At 40.9% G+C, this 21,025-nt stretch overlaps 1 protein-coding gene across 2 annotated transcripts in view; it reads left to right on the forward strand.

Moving 5' to 3' along the window:
• Positions 1-21,025, forward strand: part of pcdh1a (protocadherin 1a) — a 120,932-nt gene that overhangs the window by 65,990 nt on the left and 33,917 nt on the right. For both annotated transcript variants that reach the window (XM_044042023.1, XM_044042022.1), the window contains exon 4: positions 20,004-20,223. In XM_044042023.1, coding sequence (XP_043897958.1) covers positions 20,004-20,223 — 220 coding nt within the window. The remainder of the gene's footprint in view (positions 1-20,003; positions 20,224-21,025) is intronic.

The following is a 21,025-nucleotide window of genomic DNA, read 5'->3' on the forward strand; positions in this document are numbered from 1 at the left end:
CCTGCACTTAAGCGACACTATCAGCAGCCCGGTTGGCCCTCTGTAACACACATGCGCACGCACACATACACAAAGCCTCCTTTTTATTTATGTGTCTTCATACCGTATCGTTCAAAATCATGAGACAATCTGCTAAGTCCCCGACGTTACAACTTTAAGCCAAGTAAAGTGTCGCGAAAAGAGCGGCCGCATCCGTCTCCGCTGCCAAAGGAGCTCGTTCGTAAATCACTCGTTCGCTCTAAAGTGAGATGAGATAACAGCCGATACCGCGCCACGTAACAGATAACAACACCGTGCGGCGCTTGTGGGAAAAAAATAACACAAGTGTCGGCCGTTCGATTGTGAGTCTTTTCCCAGACGTTTTAGCGCTGCTGTAGTGTCTGTGACGATGCACAGATGGAAACAGGAGGAAACACTGTGTTTATTCATTTGATGCCGAAAGCGTCGATAAAAGTGACAGATTGTTGATAGGATTACAAGAGATATACTGCGACGAATGCTTCCTTTGTGGTGGAGCATAATTACAGGAAAAAGTCCGAGATTCTTGTTGACTAATATATGGGAGGACTGCGGCTCGGTTCACTTAAGTCAAGTTCAAATCAATATCCTCACAGTAGGGACAATTTCTCACCAGTAGCATGTCCTCATTTGAATGTCCTCGTATTCTTTGTGTGAAGCAAGATTCTATGGCTACTACCGTCTCTTGTATGGGTTTCTCCGCATATGGTCAGCGCACACCATGGACATGCAATGGCAACATTACCTGTAAACTTCTGTTTGTAATGTGCTGTACTTTATTATGCATTGTCCTCTCAAGGGGAGCTATTGAAGAAAACCTGAAACTAGTGACTGACATCATTTATCCTGCAGATTTATGGAAATGAAGTGACACGTTTACTTGTAGGTCGGCCTCATATCGCAAAATAGAGGACTTATTTGTAACTAATCGTTTTAGTATCAGTCAGTATGTACCTTTATTTAGTTCGTTTGTTGTCCCTGTCCCTCTGACAGGTGACTTCCTCTTTATTTCCATGGGATAGTACAGAAGCGACTCCTTGGATATTCATGGTTATAATTGTCTGCTTATGTCAGAAACAATTAGTAAACAAAAAAACAGTTTGTTGATCAGTTTTGTTTGGTCTCGAAAAGCCTCTAATGCTCCTCAGCGGTGTCGTCTCTAACGTGACATTATACAAGCTTCGAAAAAAAGCAACGGTAACATGTAAGCGAATCAATTTTGGCAGCTTTGTTCTGTAGCCACCCAAACAGACTTCATGGGGAATAAACGGACGTGGGGGAAGTTGGATGTGGGAGGGGAGCCAGCGAGGAAACATGGACTGTCAGAACGGTGTCTGTCTAAGCTTCAGGAATCCGGGAACCTAATGCTGTTTGATGTATTATCCATGATGGAGGTGGCAGTGTCTGTGTGTGTTCACGGGCCGTTCTGCAAGGATTCAGGTTTGTGTGCGCGTGTGTGTGTGTGTGTGTGTGCAGTCACATGACGGGGACGTGTCTTTCTGATGAGGAATTCAATTTTAAAGGGATAAAGGGTTAGCACAGGGGCTGGGGTTATGCAAGTAGTCGTTTAGATGAAGGTCAGAGCAATTCTCCAGGAAATGAATGCCAGCCAGTGTAATGTCCTCTGACGCCATAGGGGCACAAGTGTGCGTGGGTTTGTGTGCGCGTAGATGTCTTAATTAGGTCGTGAGGACAATATTTGGCTCAAACCACGGTTGCGTGTGTTTGTTTTTTTAGTTTCTTGGTATCCTCTGAAGTCCACTTGCTACTTGCTGAGAGGTAGAGGCTACAGGTTGGAGTTAGGCTTTAGCTGGCTGTGGTTAAGGTCAGGGGTCACGACTTAGGCTGCTCAACTAAGTGGAAGCCAGCGCAGTGTCCCAACAAGAATAGCTATGCAAACCTGTGTGTGTGTGTGTGTGTGTCCTCAGTGACAAGTGGCAAAGGAAAGGAGAATTGATGTTGTTTGATGTATTAATCATGCATATATGGGATTGAGAGCAGCTGTGATTGCCTGCATGGGCACTGATTCTATCTTCAATCAGAAGCTCATTTGGTCCCTTTGTGTAAATGCTTAACATTGTTTAGCAGAAACGAAGCCGTCTGCTTATAAAATAATTTATTTGCGTGAGAAAGAGAGAGAGAGAGAGAGAGAGAGAGAGAGGCCCTTGAGACAGAAAGAAGAGGTGTTTTTATCCTGTTCATAAATTAAGTGTATGAGAATTTTCTTTCTTTATTTCTTTTATGAAACCAATTTAATGATTTTTTTTTGTTTTTGTTTTAATTTGGCGTCCTTCAGATTAGAGGATTTTGTTTTGAAACAGCAGCGTTGTGCGTGTGAGTGAATCACTTATTCATAAGGAATAGGGGTTCAACAGGGATCCATTGTGCGCTATTATGATCCAACATCTTCTTGTCCGCCCTTGTGATATTTCATACATGTCAGATGAATAAGCACAACCACTTTAACACGGCACTATTAATTAGTCGTGCTTACTTTGTGCCCATTCATCCCTATTAAAGGCACTCGTCGGTGCTGTGAAAGTTACTTCGGCGCAGGAAAAATTGTTTGCCTCCACCAATTCACTTTGCCTACCTTAGCTATTTAAGTCTTGTCCTACTGTCTAAAATGTAATACATGTTGCCTGTGGATTACAAATGTATTTCATTTGACACTTTAATTCACTGCAGAGCTCGAGTTCTGTTGCCAGGCAACTCTGTTAAGGTGCACACAAAGGATCATTATGGATTTCTTGGGTGCAACTTTTAACTTCTTTAAAAAGATATTGTACCACTCTGTATCCAGATAAGGTTCTCATTTGTTGGGTTTTCCTGTGGCTCTCTCCCCCCTCATGGATTTCCTTTAATATAAAACACTTTTTTTTTTTCTTCTTTTTTTTTTAAATAAAGAGACCACCTTGCAAAATCAGTCCTGACAGTAAATTCAGCGGCTCCAGACTCAAGCCTCTGTGTAGCAAGAATCAAGTCGAGTGCCTCTTCTTGTGCACCCATCAGACATATGTTGCTAACAGGAGATGACAGCATGGCCCACAGTATTTAAATGGTTATGGTGCTCAAACTCTTGATGGCTTCGATATGACATGATGAGCCATGAATATGTCAGCTATGACTTTAGATGAGCTCTGAAAGGATATGGCAGTAGAGTTTTCATACTGCGGTAGATATTCTGCTCTGGGGGCGGCTCTGTCCAAACCCTTTTGTGGAGTCTTCCACGCAAATATTTTGTCAGAGGACTAATCAAGTCTGTCGTCAATATCATACCATATCTTTATCAACGATCCCCCACAGAATAACCAAAGCTGCAGAGAGACACGAGCACAAATAGTCAAAATGAGAATTCCCAATGTAGTGAATCCGACTGCTCTGTTTTTTAAGCAATACTAATTTACAACGTGATAATGCAAATGCAAATGGCAGATCAGTATGTTCTGACTTAATCAGCAGGGAATCTATCTGTTTTTTGTTTTTTTTTCTTGATGGATGTTATAAGTCATCCTTGGTTTGAAGCCTGCAGGGAGAATTTTGCTCAGTTGCAGACATCTTATGTGGGGTGGGGGTTGGGCTTAGTGTATGAAAGCAGAGGCAACCAGAGGTATAAAATCCAGAAATGAGTGATGCAGTGGGATAAGATGTGCATGTTTGGCAAATGGGGTGATGAGACAGGACGGGAATGGGTGCGAGTCTGTTTGTGCTATGATTGAGATGCAGGAGTAGGTGGATTACAGAGCTCTTCTCTCTCTCACACACACACAGACAGAGACACACAAAAACATGCAAGGCCTTAGCACACGAAGCAGCAAAGAGAGTAATCTCTTCATCTGATGATTTTTGATATGTTGTTTTTCCGCCTCGTTTCACTGCGCAGCTCTCCTCTCAATCCCCGGGTCTGCAGAAAAGATCAATGTCGAGAATGCATCTTGCCTCGGCAGCGACTGGGCGCTTCTAGCCAGAGATGAAAAAGGTCACTGTGAATCTAATTAAGCATGATTTTTCAGTTCCTTGATAAGATGGAGGGGCATGAGAGCTTCCCCATCCAGTTGCATCGAACGGGCGCAGCAAATGAGATGCAGACACATTTCTGAAATTGTCTTGCTCTCGGAACTTATTGGCAATCGGGACATCTCCGGACGTGGGGTAACAAATCATGACAAGCAAAACCATAAAAGATGCTATTAATAGCAATGCATGTATGTGTGTCACACCGACACACAGAAACACCCTCATGCAGAAATAAGAGTACAGGGGAAGTTTTAAGCCGGGTTGAAGGCTTCTTCATCCCTCTCCCCCAATCCAATTATGTTTCAGTTCAAACAAATGGGAGTATATGCATGCTTCTCAGCCAGATGCTGCAGCAATAGAGATATTAACTCAGAAGATGGGAAGTTTGAGAGGCAATGAGGTACCCAGCAGGGAGTGGATATTGAGGATTAATTTCTCTCATGTCTGATTCTTTGCTTCCCCCATCCGCCCATCATCTTCTCTGTCTATCTTTCCCTTCTGGTGTTATATTAACGCCTGATGTGTCTTTCAGGAAGACAGATTGTGCGATACGTATTTTACAGTATATAATAGGAAATAGGGAATGGAAATACATTAAAGCGGCCGGCTTGACAACCGACGATGGATATAATGTACACTTGGAGAAGGAGCAGAACTTCCTAAGTGGGTGCTCGACGTGTTCAATCGAGCTTACTGTTCTTTGCTGACATGAGTACACTGACAAAGTGTATACTGGCCCGTAGACAACTATTAAGGTGTGGTGAGTGTGCAACTTCTGCTCAGGGCTTGAAAACAGTAAATATTGATTGGTTTCACAGATCTCACAGAAGCAACTGCCTCTTGTAAGCTAAACAAAATGTATTGTAAGCTGCAATCATAATCCATGTGAGACAAGGCTGTAAATTGATACCCAAAACAAAACCAAAGCAAGTCCTTATGGGTAAAAAGTGATATTTATTTAATTTGCACACAATGCAAAATGTATTGTAAGCTGCAATCATAATCCATGTGAGACAAGGCTGTAAATTGATACCCAAAACAAAACCAAAGCAAGTCCTTATGGGTAAAAAGTGATATTTATTTAATTTGCACACAATGCAATATGTTAGACCAGTGTGTTTCTGGGACCTCGCTCTCCATTTACCGTCAGCATTGCGGCAGAAATTGGTCCATTGACTTTTCACTTCTTTTTCTTTTTTCATGTATTTCCTTTAAATTTGTTTTGCCCTTTTATTTCAGTTTGTTTAGCGCCACAACTTTTGGTAATTGAATTGGAAACGTGCCAATTTAGATCAAATGTAATCATAAATACATGGCATTGGAATTGAACCCACAAAGTAAGTGTACCCATCAGCATTTTTGTGTCTTAACAAAGAAATGGATCGTTTAATTAACATAGTGTGAACTCATCTGACCGTGGGTTTGGGTGTAACAGACATTTGTTGATTTTCAAAACTAACAAAGAGTAAAAAGTTCAAGCACAGATATTGGCTAACATCCAATCTACATCAATTGAATGTGATAGTCATGGTAAGGGCGTCCATTTTTGTTGAAACTGCATGAATGTCATCCAAAATATCCCGGTGAGGTCAGAGGTGTCTGTTTTTAAGCTTTTAAGCTGTATAATACATGCAGTGTGTACTGTATAGCAACGTAAGCTAACATAAAGAAGACTGCTGCTTCTAATCTCCTATTCAGACTCACAGTTAAACCCCCACTGTAACATAAAAGAAGATTTGCTTTCCTGCACTAAATAGTACAGGGTTATAATCAAATATCTGCCTTTCCTGCATCTCACTTACCCTGCAACCTTCTGGCCTGCACCCAGGAGACAATATATTCACAGTCATTCACAGCAGTTACCCTATAAATGTATCTGTTGTTAAGGATGCTGGAAATTCTGGTTGGAAAAGTAGTTTGGCCGCTAAGGGAGTGCCAATGTTGGGTCGACGGATTAACTAAAAGAAAGTGAGTTTCAGAGTTTAATCACTCCATGAGAGCGATAAAAGATGACAACTTTCAAATTAAAAGGGTCATCGTGGGAAGGTGGACCTCTTGCTTTTGCCTTTAGAACAGTATTTCAATTAGATGTTTACAGCTCAAATGAAAAGGCTGTGACTGATGTGGACTGGACTGTGAATAATGCAGTCCTTCAAAAATATAAGTAAAGGAAGAAAAGAAAAATAACCCAGCTGGTGTTATTTATGTGGGCATCTTTACAACATCTGTCTTCTTTGGTAAAACCGTTCTTTAACTTCAGATCACTATCTTCTCCACCTAAGTGCACTTTCTTCTTTTTCTTTACATTGGCTCCTTCTGTCTTCTTCGCTGATTGCGCTCGAGATTTTCTGCCCTCCAAATACCATGTTTGTTCTCCCAGATTTGGTTTGGTCCTGTGAGTTTATTCTTATTAGCATTTTTAGTCCCCGCAGCTTAAGACAATGCGAGTGTTGGTAGAGAGACATTAACTATCTTAACCCTGAACCAATCAACGTTTTTAATCCTGTGCCCATCCCAATTAAGTTTTACCACTGATCCTTTCTCTGGCTTCTCTCAAGCTCATCCCTCCTCTGCAAATCTCCCTCGGCGCCACAGAATATTACATTTGTGTTTTCCCGTTTCCTCATCTTACTTCATTATTTTACACAATATTAATTAACTTGTAGTCGTCACCAACCGTCCGCGTACAGACACGGCACAGCGGTTTGTTGCCATCAGTAATATGGAAAATGTGCAGTGGTTACACTATACACGAGTGATGTGTCGTTCGTGAACGATTCGTTCAAAATGAACTAACCTTTTATATGACTTGGGAGTAATGAGTCATCTCAGTGAGTGATTCGTTCATTTTCATGCAGTACCTTCCTTCGCCACAGCTGCATAAATTCAGTCAGCAGAACAGGAAACAGAAATGATTAGTTCAGGACTGACTCGACTGAGTGGTTCGTTCGTTCATTTTCATGCAGTACCTTCCTTCGCCACTTGATGGCGGGCAGCTGCATAAGCTCAGCAGGACAGGAAATAGAAATGATTACTCCAGGATTCACTCAACCGAGTGGTTCGTTCGTTCATTTTCATGCAGTACCTTCCTTCGCCACATGATGGCGGGCAGCTGCATAAGCTCAGCAGGAAAGGAAACAGAAATGATTAGTTCAGGATTCACTCAACTGAGCGAGCGTCCGTCCTCAGGTCACGTGACAGCTACCGAGTCACTGTCGTGCTGTTAAACAACAATGGCAGAGAGGATACATGACACAAGTCACTTTATTGAGGTGTGTATTTGCTTTCTTAGGGTTTCATATGGTTTGAATTGCATTTTGTTTATTATACTTTGTCAGCTGAAGCAAAACGATGTTGCCTACAGTGTTAAGTGTTTGAGAACCGCGGTCTTTTTTACAACGCCCACAAGAGGGATACAGCGCCAGCCGCTGTAAATATGAACGAAATGAACAAAATGACTCAAAAAAAAGATTAGTTCAATTTACTGTCCGAGAGTAAAAGATCCGAGTCAGTAAGAAGAGTCGAACTTCCCATCACTACTATACACAAAAAGTGAACAGAACAGGGACGTGTGATCATGAAACTGCAGATAACAGTATGTCAGGGATTAACGGTGGCCTCCACGTACCAGAAATGATGCTGTGTTCTTTTACTTTGCGGAGTAAGCTTAAAAAAACCCAACAACACACATTTGATTTTAGAATTTTTGTTTGCGTTTTTGTAAAAACATTGCAGGGCAAAGATGGCGGCCTCTCGTAAAAAGTAGCCTGGCTGTCCAGACTGCACCTCAAGGGAGGCAAGGAAGCTTCCTGTTTGGTATTGTGTTGAGTCTGCCTCTATTGCGCCCGGAGAAAAACACATTTGTGATTGGTTCCCTCCTTGCCACACGGATCTACAGAGCTCAACCTCATCGCGAGTAGACTTGTCTGGGTTCACCAGAAGCACACATTCTACCTGCAAACCTTACCTCTGCTCTCACGCGCACATTTTCCTTGAATGCATGATGAAGGGCCCGACATTTGGTACTGGAGGCTGCTGTCAGAAGATAGTCGAGCCGTGTAACCAGAGTTGCTAATGTTGCTTAAGCGATGGCAACATCGTGTCTGTCATATCTGCAGTTGTTGGGTGTGCTCTCGGTCAAAGGGAAAAAAAGGCTGCCAGCAAATGAGCACAGACTTGTGTTTGAGCTTAACGGCTTGAACGTGATTTAAGTGGACTGCAACGCAGAGCACGTGATCAGCGACAGGTGAATGGGTCAGCGTTTAAGTGGAAGTCTCCACCACAATACATGTAAGTATGCAAGTGCGGTATAAGACTTACACTGTTAGCAATTTAACAGCATGCCAGGCGTAGCTTTGCTCAAGCTGTTTGGCATCAGGCACACTGTAACTGGGTGCAAATTATACCCCACGCTTTCTCTCATAGCTGATTTTTATTTTCCTTGTGAACTACAACAGCAAAGGAAAGTCAGTGGGGGGGGGACGCACGTGGACATTGCGCTCCATGTGCTCCATTCACCATGTCTTGGCACAAAAAAAAACATTTTTATACTCGATCCAGTATAGGCCACACCAAATAATTGATCCTAAACTGATAGTTTTGGATTTATTTTCCATGCATCCATCCTGGTCTTGTGTGTAACATTGATTTGTTTCATTTAGCAGATATTGAAGGTAATAATACTAATGATAATAATAATAGTAGTGTCATCAAGCCAAGAAAAAGTGTTAAAGGTGACATCGAATGCTTGTATCACACATATATGTTAGTTATGGAGGTCTACTTACATATATTAACTTGTTTTCATAATTAAAAACCTCCTAATCGCTGCAAACGAGCCAATCAAAATATCTCCTCACTGACGCTCTCGTCAGCCGCGCTGTTTCAGACCAAAACCACACCCCCAGAACGTGGACTGTGTTGTGATTGGCCAGCCAACGAGAGCTTTCCCACTGTCCTGTGATTGGCCAGGTACCTGGAAGTGACGTAATAGATAGGCCAGCTCTCAGATACACAGCTCCCCCTCTGGCACGGTGGATTCTCTGCATCTCAGCAGCTACAACGAGAGTAGTTCTTCTTCTTCTGCGGTTGAATGTACGCAACCGGATGTGCCGATTAAGGATTAAGGAAGTGCCGATCCGCTTCGCAGAGCCAAGGAAAACAATACAACACTATTTTCTCCGCAGTGGCTGAACTGTTTGTTCTGAAACTTAAGGGTTTCATAAACGAGGTAATGACGCAGATACACACACACACAAACGCAGCGTTCATTGGAGCTTCCGGTCTATGTGCGCTTTAAATAAATACAGACCATTTTGAACCACCATGTTTTTAATCTTCAGTAATCTTGAAGCGACATAGGTTCTCAACTTGGCAGGGTTAGGTGATGGATATTCAGCTGCAAGGGAAATCCTGCAACATCGCCAAGAAACGTTGCTAAACTTTACATTTTTAAACATTCTTCCTACAACTATGTTTTTAAAATAAGACTTGAGTGGTTTTCCTTACCTCATAGTACATTTACATTTACTCCTGTACATTGACAGCTTGTTTTACAGAGGCCGCAGTCATGTGTTTGTAAAGCAGCCCAAACCAGCCAGAGGACATGTTTGGTGTTTTGAAGCATACAAAGAAAAACTACGTCTTTTTTCGCATGTGAAGGCTACAGTAGTTCTTACTTACAATATAAAGTAAATGATGTTAGTTTGTTATGTCAGCAAATTGTGCCTTGGAAACTGCAGTGACAAGCCAATTTTGTCCTTTTACTGTTTTTTTGTGTTCATGTGGTTTCGGGCTTTTGCGGTTTGGGCTATTTTGCTGTCCATTTGTGCTTTCACTCAGTGATGCCATTAAAATAGCAGAGAAAAGAGTTCAACAATTTGTGCTGCATAGACACAACTCTCCACTGCCTGTGTCAGAACAAATGAAGTGATTGCATTTCTCAGTATAACCAAACGGGTGCGGGCAGGGGGAACAATCTTGGTCACACAAGCACTTCTTTTTCACTAGAGGACTTGTGCAGAGCGAAGATTCATTTTCGAAACCTTGATTTATTTTGGACTTTGCATGTGAGTTGGAGGCATTTTGCGCTCTCATCAGATAATAAATGAGCCTAATATATTGTAGTTCCGACCACTTACAGTGGATGTTGTAGGCTTGTGTGTGGTACCTGTGGCAGTAGGATGATGCCCCGCGGCAAACGGGCAAAGACAAGAGTCAGTTATATTTATATATATGCTATGCTATACACATATATACATATATATATATATATATATATATATATATATATATATATATATATATATATATATATATATATATATATATATATATATATATATATATGTATATACATATATATATATACATATACATATGTATATAGGCCATGTGCTATATTCTTATAATGGGAAAAAAATAAACGATATCCATAGTTCATTGTGAGACAGAAGGGGCTGACATTTTGTGCTTTGTGTCGAAAAGGGTGATGCATTTTCACCAGCATTCCCACATCCTGTCACATGGAATGGTGTGAACGCTCATATTTGTCATCACATGTGGCCGTCTGTATTCGCACATGGTGCCTGTTGCCGCTGTAATACTTGTTTTTTTTTCCTGCTATACAACACTGTGGTACTTCAAGGCCAGTGCTCCCGTTGATATGGAATTCTCTGTGCTCTGTGCACAACCGGCTGGCAGCACAGACAGTGAATAATGCAAATTCATTCTTTACTATCAAGACCATTGAGGTTCATGTGATTTTTTTTTTTTTTTTTCCTCTTAATGCATCTGCCACCCGCTAACCCCCCTGCACTCTCACTCTCTTGATTTCCAGTACGTGAACAAAGGGACTCCTGGTCTTTATCCACCGCTCACCCCCACCCCTCCCCTGTCTGATCACTTTATCCTCCACCCAAACCCGTGCTGACTCCTCTACACTCTTTCTCCCCTTCCCCGCCTCCTGCTTATGTTCTTCCCTCCCCCTCTTTCAGTGTGTCCCTTCGTTTTCTGGTAGCTGTGTCTCTTTGATAATCCAAGACTCTTTGAAGACTCTAATTCCACGCCACTTGCCTTGGAGCTATTGCACCTACAAAAAAACAACTGTGTGTATGTGCGAAGAGAGAGCGAGCGAGAGACAGAGAGGTAGATGGGATAAGAATGGAGGACATAATAGAGGAATGGAAAGTAAAAATCAGTTCCATATGCATTTCCTTTGCTACTGCCTCAGTATTTCTGGCTTCATGCTCGCTGCATACACTGAGAGGTGCACTTCTTCATTGTCATATTTGTTGGTGCAGCTCATTTTTTCTGCGCCTTCAGAGGCAGCAGTTCATTGATTCCTGCACACACGCCCAAAATGCCGGAGACGGGGTGTACTTGCAAGCGCTGTAACTAAATGAAAATCCAAGGTCCTGCACTGAGGAAGTGGAACTTTCAGAGGCCGTCAGAGATGCTTATTTTGGAACTCGTGCCACAATCTTTGAAGAACAGAAGATGCGCGTGCCGTACGCGTGCCATTCGATAAACCACTGTAGCGGGTTGAACGCTTATTTCGATAAAATTGGCAGGTTGTCCACTTAAAAAAATAAGATTTCACTGCTTCTGTCAGATGTTGCAGCAAAGTAATTAGAGAAAATCATTTGGCTGTAGTTAAAATCCCGGCATGATCCAAATGATCATTACTTGAACATTTGTCTTCTATTCACTTCCCTGCACGTTGCATCACAGCCTCCTCCAGTCTTACCTATGGCGCCGCTCGCTGTGACTCTTTCTCCATTGTTTCCGTCTCAATCTTCTCTCACTCTTCCTCCATCTTAGTCTCTACCCGTCCGTTTTTGTCTCCGTCATCCTGCCGCGCTTTGGCGGAGGAGCTTGCCATTGGGATTTAGTCAAAATGGAATTGAATTATGAAGGAATTTCTCTGCAGTACGATTGGCATCATTTCCTCCACACAATGGAACATCATTCTCATATCTCTCAGTGTGGGAGAATGAAAATAGGCCTTGCACCATTCTTTCTCTCATCCTTTTAAATTGAATTTTTCATATCGCAGGGGCACTGAGACACCAGCCGTTTCCTTTAACATGGGCAGAAAAACCATTTCATAATAACAGAGAGAGACACACAAGTGTGATTCAATAGGAAAAGTCGGACTTCAGTACACACACACACACGATATACCTCAGCTCAAGATTGACAAACAGGATCACATAGGATTCCTGCTGCTTAAAGGTTGAGGGCATTCCCTGAGAGTGCTGGAATAGTTTGGCTTTCCGACTCCTTAAAAACCGTCCACTGTGAAGAAAATGAAACCCAGCACATGTGTGCATCCTTTTAGATTTCCTCATTTCCACGTTCAACACATACGCTATCTTCTTTACCTTCTGCATCCTCATCTTTTACAAGGTAACTTCCATGAGCCGGAAGCCTTAACTGCACCTTGTTTAAGTTGTTCATCATTTAGTTACGATGGATTTTTAATTCCCAGTTTAGTCGTCTCTAGAGTTTTGACACCTTGGCTCGTGTGCTTTGCTCCTCCAACAGAAATTGTGAATATTCAGCATGTTTCACTGGCTATACAGTGACTCAGCGTAAACAGCACCTTTGTGTCATAAAAAATTTAAGTAAAACCATTTGGCACCAAACTAACTGTAACAAATTGTTACCCTCTGGGAAACTAAATGGAAATTTACTTAGCTACAGCATTGGGGTGCTTGCTAATTATTTCAGCTTTGGGACAAATAGCATTTTAACATAACAATGAAATACACAGATTCATTTTAGATGAGTTTTACAAGTAGCATATTTTTATTACACAGCAATGAAGCACACGAGCGTATTCGTAATCAGACGGTACTGCATTAATGGATTCATTAAAAAGGTTTGTTTTATTGATTAATGCATATAATAATGCAGTTTGGCTTTGACCTAAAAAAGGTTCTAGCAAGCAGTCAGAGTGGAATAAGTGCAATATAGCGACCACATTTGGTGTAAGGGTGTGTTAAAATGAATTTAAAAATCCAATTAAAAATAATATTTAATAGAGGTCCCTTTGCAGAGGAGCCATAAGTCAAGTGTTTGCTAAAATAGGAATATGTACAGTATTTAGAAACATTGGAACATCTTGTATATGGAAATGAGGGAGCATTTGTGTGTATACAGCAGGAGTGCAAGGTCAGGCGGTGGTGAGAAATGTTTACCTGTCAGACTGCTGAACGACCCGGTTTGTTGAGCAGCAAAGTTCACTCCTTTTGTGGGTTTTCCCCTCTTTTTTCACTCAAACTGCAGCCGTCTTGGTTCACTCGTGCAGTGTTACGTTGTCTTGGCTTGACACAAATCCCTTATTGTGTGCAACATGGGAATGTCGGCGTGGCGACCTATGATCTACACGCTGCTTTACTGAGACACAGAGGGTGATGTGGAAGTTTTTCCTCACTCGGTGTGAGTGTCTAAGGACGGAGGGTGTCAGACTATAAAGCCAAATTGTATTTCTGATGTTGGGCTATGTAAATAAAAATTGACTTGACTTATAGACTTAATATATAAATGTATAATCAATATTAGAATCAAACTGATTTTTTGATATTTAAAAGTTTAACTTTTTGTGGTACTTTCACACAGTAATGTCTTAATGACATTGCAAACCATATTTTAGTGTTACCAGTATGGTAAAAAAAAATTGTAAAATCATGTTATGAGGGTTTTTTTTATTATTATTATTTAAACAAGACTTCGAAAATTCAAGCACCAAATCTGCACCTGCAATTCTGCTACAATTTTGCTCAGAAGGTGGCAAGGGAGATGGGGAAGCTTCCCCATCTGCATAAGTACCAGCAGCTCTGTGCACTGTCTGGCAATCAGTGAGGCTTGGCCTGATGACAGGGCACCTGACGGCAGAGTGGTGTCAGGTTGCTCCGGGGCATTCACAATGGACCGGGAATCTCAGCACTATATGGGAGAAGCACAGCATCAGCGAGGCCGGCTGTCCCATCAGGAATCAGCGGTGAAAATCAACAGTGGCAACAGAGGTGCTTCACAGTCACAAAGATTCTATCGTTGTCTCTTAGCCACAGCTATTTGCCTCAGGATTCGTCCCTTTTTATTCCTTCATTCCAGCTTCAGGCAAATATGTAATTTTTTTTTTATTTCAAATCTAATCTTTTTTGGGCCGACTGTCCGCGCTGTTATTTGGAAGTGATTAGATATAGCTGTTAACGATAACCCCCCTCAGTTGCGTCAGTTGCTGTGGAAACGACACTTTCACATTATTTTTCCAGCGCGGACACAAAACGGCGAGCCGCAGGCTGGGTGAATAATGGAGATGTAGCCTCTTAACTCTTCACACATAGCAATATCCCGGCTAGAGTACAGAGGTCCTCCATCACACCAGACCACATTAGTGACAGAGGTGGTTGATTCATGAGTTACTGGACCAACAGCTCTCGCCACGTGACGTCTTTGTCATGTATTACTTATCGAGTGTTGTTAAGGTCTGAATACCACCTTTCAAAGTCAGATATCAAAACACCCATGATATATATTGTTTTATTTTTCAATAAATATGATTTGATAAATGAAATATGCAATCTGATGTCTCAGTGAGCCAAAGGTCAATCTCTGTGTAAACTGCAATGCACTTTTAGAGCGGCTATGGGGCAAAGGTGGTTCGGTGGTAGAGCGAGTCATCTTTCAACCGGGAGGTTGTGAGTTTGATTGCCGCTAGTTTACATGCTGATATGTCCTTGGGCAGGACACTTAGCCACATGTTGCTTCTGATGGCTCTGCCAACAGCGTGGTTATGAAAGATATGGGTGTAACAGCTGCACTTACAATTACATAACTATCTCTTTTCTTTTTCTGAACATTTAAGTTTTTTGGTATTTCTTTGCGTGTAAGCATTCAGCAACAGAAATAGATTGAAAGTGAAAGTGTGTCTGCTCTGACTAGCAGTGGATCATTTTTGTCAAGATTAGAGGCGACAAAACGACATTAAACTGGGCTGTAAAAATATCTCATATACGTTAAATATCCAGCAACAATTTGAAAGAGAGATGGTTAGCTAACAGGAAACCTTATTGCTTCCCTAGCCAAAAAAAGAAAGTTATCTTTCTACAAATTCCTCTCACTCACTAATTTTCTCCCACTTTTTCCTCAACGTGAGATCAATCTGAGATTCAAACCGGTGACCTTCTGGCTGTGAGGCAACAATGCTCCTCTTCACATTGAATGGTCTGCATTTCAACACAGACCCAGTATATTTTCTCCTCTGGTTGAGGCATTATTGAGAGGCATACTGAGGCCTTTTAGGTTCAGTCAGAATTTAGAACCAATAAATGCAACTTTCAACCCTGGTGTTGAAATGCTACGAGCTGCATTATTGGATGGTTAGGAGTGGGTGGAGCAACTGACCAAAGCATTAATTAAAAAAACTTTGTTTGCTTGCCGCAAATATAAATATAAATTGTGAATACACTGTCCGTATATATTTTCATCATTGAATCTAGTATTTCACTTAATCTCTAATGACATACAGTCATTTTATGACTTAATAATACTCACATAACGTGCCTTTAAGCTTACACTAGCAAACTGCACTTTCCCCTCAACTTACTTCACGTTAAATCATCACTTATAATTATCTGCTTATCACTCTCCTCAATTAGCAGCTGCTGTTTGAAGCTACATCATGTCAGATTGTGTTGCAAAGTAATTTCCCGATCAGCTGAAGTGTGTCCTCTGTAATCCATCCCAGCGTATGTGCACACTTATATTTTATCTGACTTGTGAGTGTTTTTTTGTGTGTGTGTCTTTACAATCAGTAGTCAATATGTAGGTATTTAACAAAGACATCTATAATGACCTCAGCTACATGCACATCACCTGCACTCATGTGATAGTGTTTCATAACATTCAAAGTGGACTGGTTCATGTACAGTTTTTGGTTTTTTTTTCCCTTTTTTTAAGGTGAACTGAGGCAACACAGCTCTAAGGGAATGGCCTTGTTGTGGTAGTGCAGTGCAGAGTAGACGGTTAGCCACAGCATAAGGGCAGGACACACAGGATCCAATTTATATAACATTGAATCGGATTCCTTTTCATTTTGAGCTTGACCACATGATATCTGTTTACAGATGACATAGGATTATTAATATTTTTACATTAATGGTATAGCCTCCCATTGTGGTTTCTCCAACACAACTGATCGACAAAGCTCTCGCTACATACGGCTGGAGGCAGTAAAGGCTGTATGTAATATCACAGGGAGTTACACTACACAAACAAATAATAACAGGTTAAAAAAAAGGCTGCAGGAGCACTATGTAGGCAGCACAATATTGCTCTTTATTACCGTGTTAAAATATGCCTTGGTTCCGTTGTAAAGACAAACCCCAACTGTTTTGAGTTTGTAATACCAGTCGTTAAATGAGGCCATTTTGTCCTAATCTAAATGTCGGTTACGAGTTCTGTCATCATAATTGTCCTCCTCTTTCATTCTTACCCTCATAGCATCTCACTCCCACAACAATGCTCAAACAATCCCTCTCTCCCGCCTCCAGTCTCCCAGAATCTAATCCTTCTGCTCGTCCCCTCCAGCCAAAGAGTTGTCTGTGTCTGCCTGACCAACTCCCCGCTCCTGCTCAGCCTCCCCTTCCGTCCTTCCGTCTTGCTGCATACCCTGCAGCCCCCAAGGCCCTGGCAAAGGATTTTTGCTCCAACTTAAAAAAAAAAAATGGAGAATCTATTTGCCATCTCTGCAGCCCCAGTCAGTTATCTTCCCCAGGAAACATGCTGTCTCTATGGATTGATGCCTTTAGGAGAAGTTTAAGCAAGAATCCATATTTAAATAACTAAATCCCCCCCCTCATTTTTTAAGAATGCTTCACTGAAATAACCATCTGCATGAGTCAACAGCAACAAGAAGTGAAATATTGTGGACCCAATCACGCAGTAACTTTGTATCGTCTGGTGTACATTAGCCCATTGTAAGGTCAAATATGCTAAAAACATGCAACGTGATGTGAAATATCTAGTTATAACATGAAAATGTAATTATTTGTCTGTTTATTTATTATGATCCCCATTAGCTGTGCCATAAAGTATCGGTATTTTCCACAATTCGAAACATACAACGCATATTATGTAACAAAAAAGAAAGAAAAACAAAAGAACAGTGTTTACATTATTCAGTAGTACTCAACTCATTAATACCACCTAAACAAAATAAAAGTTAAAACTTGCAAACGCACATACGAAATATGAAGGAACATCGTGTGTGTGTGCACGTGTCACAGCACACACAGCATTAAACATATTGTGCATAATAACCTGTTTCCTAATTTGCTGTTCAAACATTGATTTCCCTAATTGAATCATGGAGTGCGTCTCAGGAAGTTGATGTTTAGCTTGGGTAAAGAAAACCAACCTGTTGCCGAGTGACATATGATTCTGAGTTAACATTAGCACGTTTGTTATTGTGTGATTCTGACTCGTTTTAATTGTTTCTGGCGTGACGGCATTTCGCGTCTCACGACAACAGTCAAAATGCAACAAATAAAACAAATAAAAGCAATTAAAGCAAAGGCTATAAAGAGATATTTTTGTCAGTGTACTGTTCGTTTAATTTTCAAATACATTTCACGTGTGAAATTACGGAGCAATGATGCACCAATCAAAGAATAAAGAAAACAGATTTCATATTCATCCATTAAAACCTCTCTTTGACCTCAATTTGCAAGGATTCTTTCTATGATGTGATTTAAATGAAATACGATGTGATGTCAACACAGGAGGTTTTATTCTGAAAAGTAACCCGGATGTTTTATTTTCGTACTTCCTGTGGCTCTAAAGTGCATCAAGACTAGACAAGCTCTACACAAATACAGACCATTTAGCACGGATAGAGAGATTACGTGAATAATAACATAAACAACAAGCAAATAGATCCTCCTCATGTGCACTGCAGCTTTAAATTTCCTGAAATGGAATCCCAAGAGCGGTTCTCTCTCTCTCTCTCACTGTTCTTTGTAAATCATTTATTATCAGTAATGTAGAAGCACTGCTGGGTGAAAAACGTACGATGCACATAAAAAAAAAAAAACAACATAATTTAGATCAAAGTCAGAGAAATGCATCTGTGCAGCGAGAAAATATGACCGAGCTAATGGTCACAGGAACAGGTTTCCAGAGCTATGTTCAAGCCCACTAATGGTATTAAGAACAGAGTTGATGTCTCTCAGCGCTCCATGCAGCGCGTGCCGTAAAAGCATCTCTCAGGGCTGATGGATCCTGTGTGATGATTTCTACATGCCGTGGATTTGTTTGGTACAAAAGTGGTTGAATGGGGAGAAAGCAGAGACCGGTGCTATTGATCTGGCTCGACTCATGCGGCAGAGGCGGGCCTATTCCGCTGTATCAGTGCTTTTCTTGACTTTTACAAGAAAGTGTGTGTGTGTGTGGTGGGGGGGTGTGTTCGGAGGGTAGACACTGTGAGGAGTCATCTTTCTGTTGTGGATTAGTGGTAAGTAGCCATTAGTAAACTGATCTTTGGTAGAGGAAATTTAATGGTCTCCTAACTGTATTTACAAGCCATTCAATTTGATAAAGGGTGCGATCTCGAAGGATTTATTCCAATGATTGTCCTCTCACTATCAAATTTAGATTTCCATCTGTATTTTGTATTATTCCTTCGTCTACTCCTTAGCTCTGTAATCAAATCACGCATGGATAAAACAGGATTTAATAATGTATTCTAATGTTGGCATAACAGTGAACATCACAAACCTAATATTATTTTCTTACCCTTATTTAAATCTTAGATTAATTGCATTAAAAACCAGCAGAAACGTCAAAAGCTGTGGAAAAGGGGCGAAATATTGAAATATGGAGATAGGAAGTGGCTCAGTGGGGCTACTGATTAGTGTGGCAATCATTCATCAGAATTCATTTGCCAGTGGCAAAAAGGAGAAAATGAAACTTTTTGTCTGACTAATAATGACCGAAAAATAGCAATAACGGCTTTTTCCACATTCCGCGGTCCCCGTGACACCATTTGACACTTGTTTATGTTTGCTGTCACGTCTGTACAGATGCGTCATTGTCTCCATACATGGAAAATCTCTGTGCAGAGTCTGCCTTTCTCTCTACAAATAAAGGTTCTGAGTGTAAATGAGAGAATTACTGAAAATAGTGCACACGGCGCCGTGGATTTTTTTTTGCCCCCTCCAATACATAATATATGTCACTTCCATCTGGAGCTCTTGATAAGATGGAAAATGAACTGCATAAATAGACATCTTCACACGCTGTACCATGAAGTAACACCTGCTAAGTTATTATATTGGTTAATATGGGATGAGATGATATCACATACAGTTTTTACATGTCAGGATTAGTTAAAAATGATATATATATATATATATATATATATATATATATATACATACATATGTATATATGTATATATATATGTATATATATATGTGTATATATATACACACATATGTATGTATATATATATATGTGTATATATGTACATATATATATATATATATATATAAAACTCTTCATATGAGTCGCATATTTAAATTTAAAAGTGAAAATGTGCTTTGTCACTGCTACTTTTAATATGGTATGTTTTTGTTTATTCAATTTCTGCTGGAGCTAATTTGCACACTCATATTATTGAGTCCATAACCTCACTGTGCTCATGTAGGTCCACCTCATATAATCTTCAGAATAATAATAATAGTGCAAAATGCTATTTAATATTTAAGGCTGTTTAATATTTAACACTGTTTTCCGATTTTCAAGAGCGAACTTAAGGAGGCCCGAAAAATCTGACACACTTGTTTTTAAAAGTGTGTGCGTGGAAGAGTCCAATAAGAAAAAAAAAACATGTCTGTCCTCATTTTGTTTTTTTTTTTTTTTTTTTTTTTTTAAAGATACATATTTTTTGTGTCTTCCAGCATCCTCATCGGCGGGTGACCTTCTCCACCACCAACCCCGTGCAGGACCTGCAGGATGCCTCTCAACACAGCTACTATGACAGTGGCTTGGAGGAATCAGAGACTCCCAGCAGCAAGTCATCATCTGGTCCTCGCATTGGACCCCTGACCCTGCCTGAGGACCACTACGAGAGGACCACTCCAGATGGAAGCATCGGAGAGACTGAACACCCAGAAAATGGTATGATGTCTACCCTCTCTTATTTATTTATTTTTTTCCCCACACATTTGAATGGAAATAGATTTAATAAGCTGTCATTGTGTATGTGTGTGTGTGTGTATTTATTCTATTTGCACTTTTGTGAAAAATGCTGTGGAAGAGCCGTAACTTGCTGTGTTTGTTAATGACTGTGTGGAATGCTGGTGGTTTTTTAAGCAGATCTGCATTTGGCTTGGTGCTTTGTGTGGACATGTGTGTGTATATAGGTGTGTGTGTGTGTGTGTTGTATCAGCAGGACTAGAGGTATAGCCGCGTCTTCATCCTCCTCATCAGCAGCTCCTCTGTCAGGCATCCTTAATGACCCTCTCTCACAAGTGTGCTAATTAAAAAAAAAAAAGCCCAACTAATGAAGCGTTTGCCCTCTAAATAAATCCAAACCCATGACATCTGTGCAGACAACGCCGCGTTTACTCTGGGCATTTCCTTTTGCCTCCACTTCGACCCAAGTTGTGGTGGAGCTGAGGTGTGCAGGAGCATCAATCTGTGGGCTGACCACTGATGGTCGAAGCACGGGTCCACAGTGGAGAAAGAAAAGTCACTGCAGCTGCTCTGCAACTGCCAGCAAATTTCTGCTGCCTTAAGCTGCCAGACATAATTCATTACCTGCCTCGTAACACACGATGATAAGCGATTCACATGGTGCATTTCCAGTGATTATGGTATTTTTTTTTTTTTGCATTGCACCACTCTCTGGATTAGACGGTAATGTTTCACCACTCACTTTGAGTCGCTCTCTTTATATTTGTATACTGTTAGTTTAAAA

This window comes from Solea senegalensis, linkage group LG13 (genome assembly GCF_019176455.1).
Source record: "Solea senegalensis isolate Sse05_10M linkage group LG13, IFAPA_SoseM_1, whole genome shotgun sequence".
In the NCBI taxonomy this organism is placed as follows: Eukaryota; Metazoa; Chordata; class Actinopteri; order Pleuronectiformes; family Soleidae; genus Solea; species Solea senegalensis.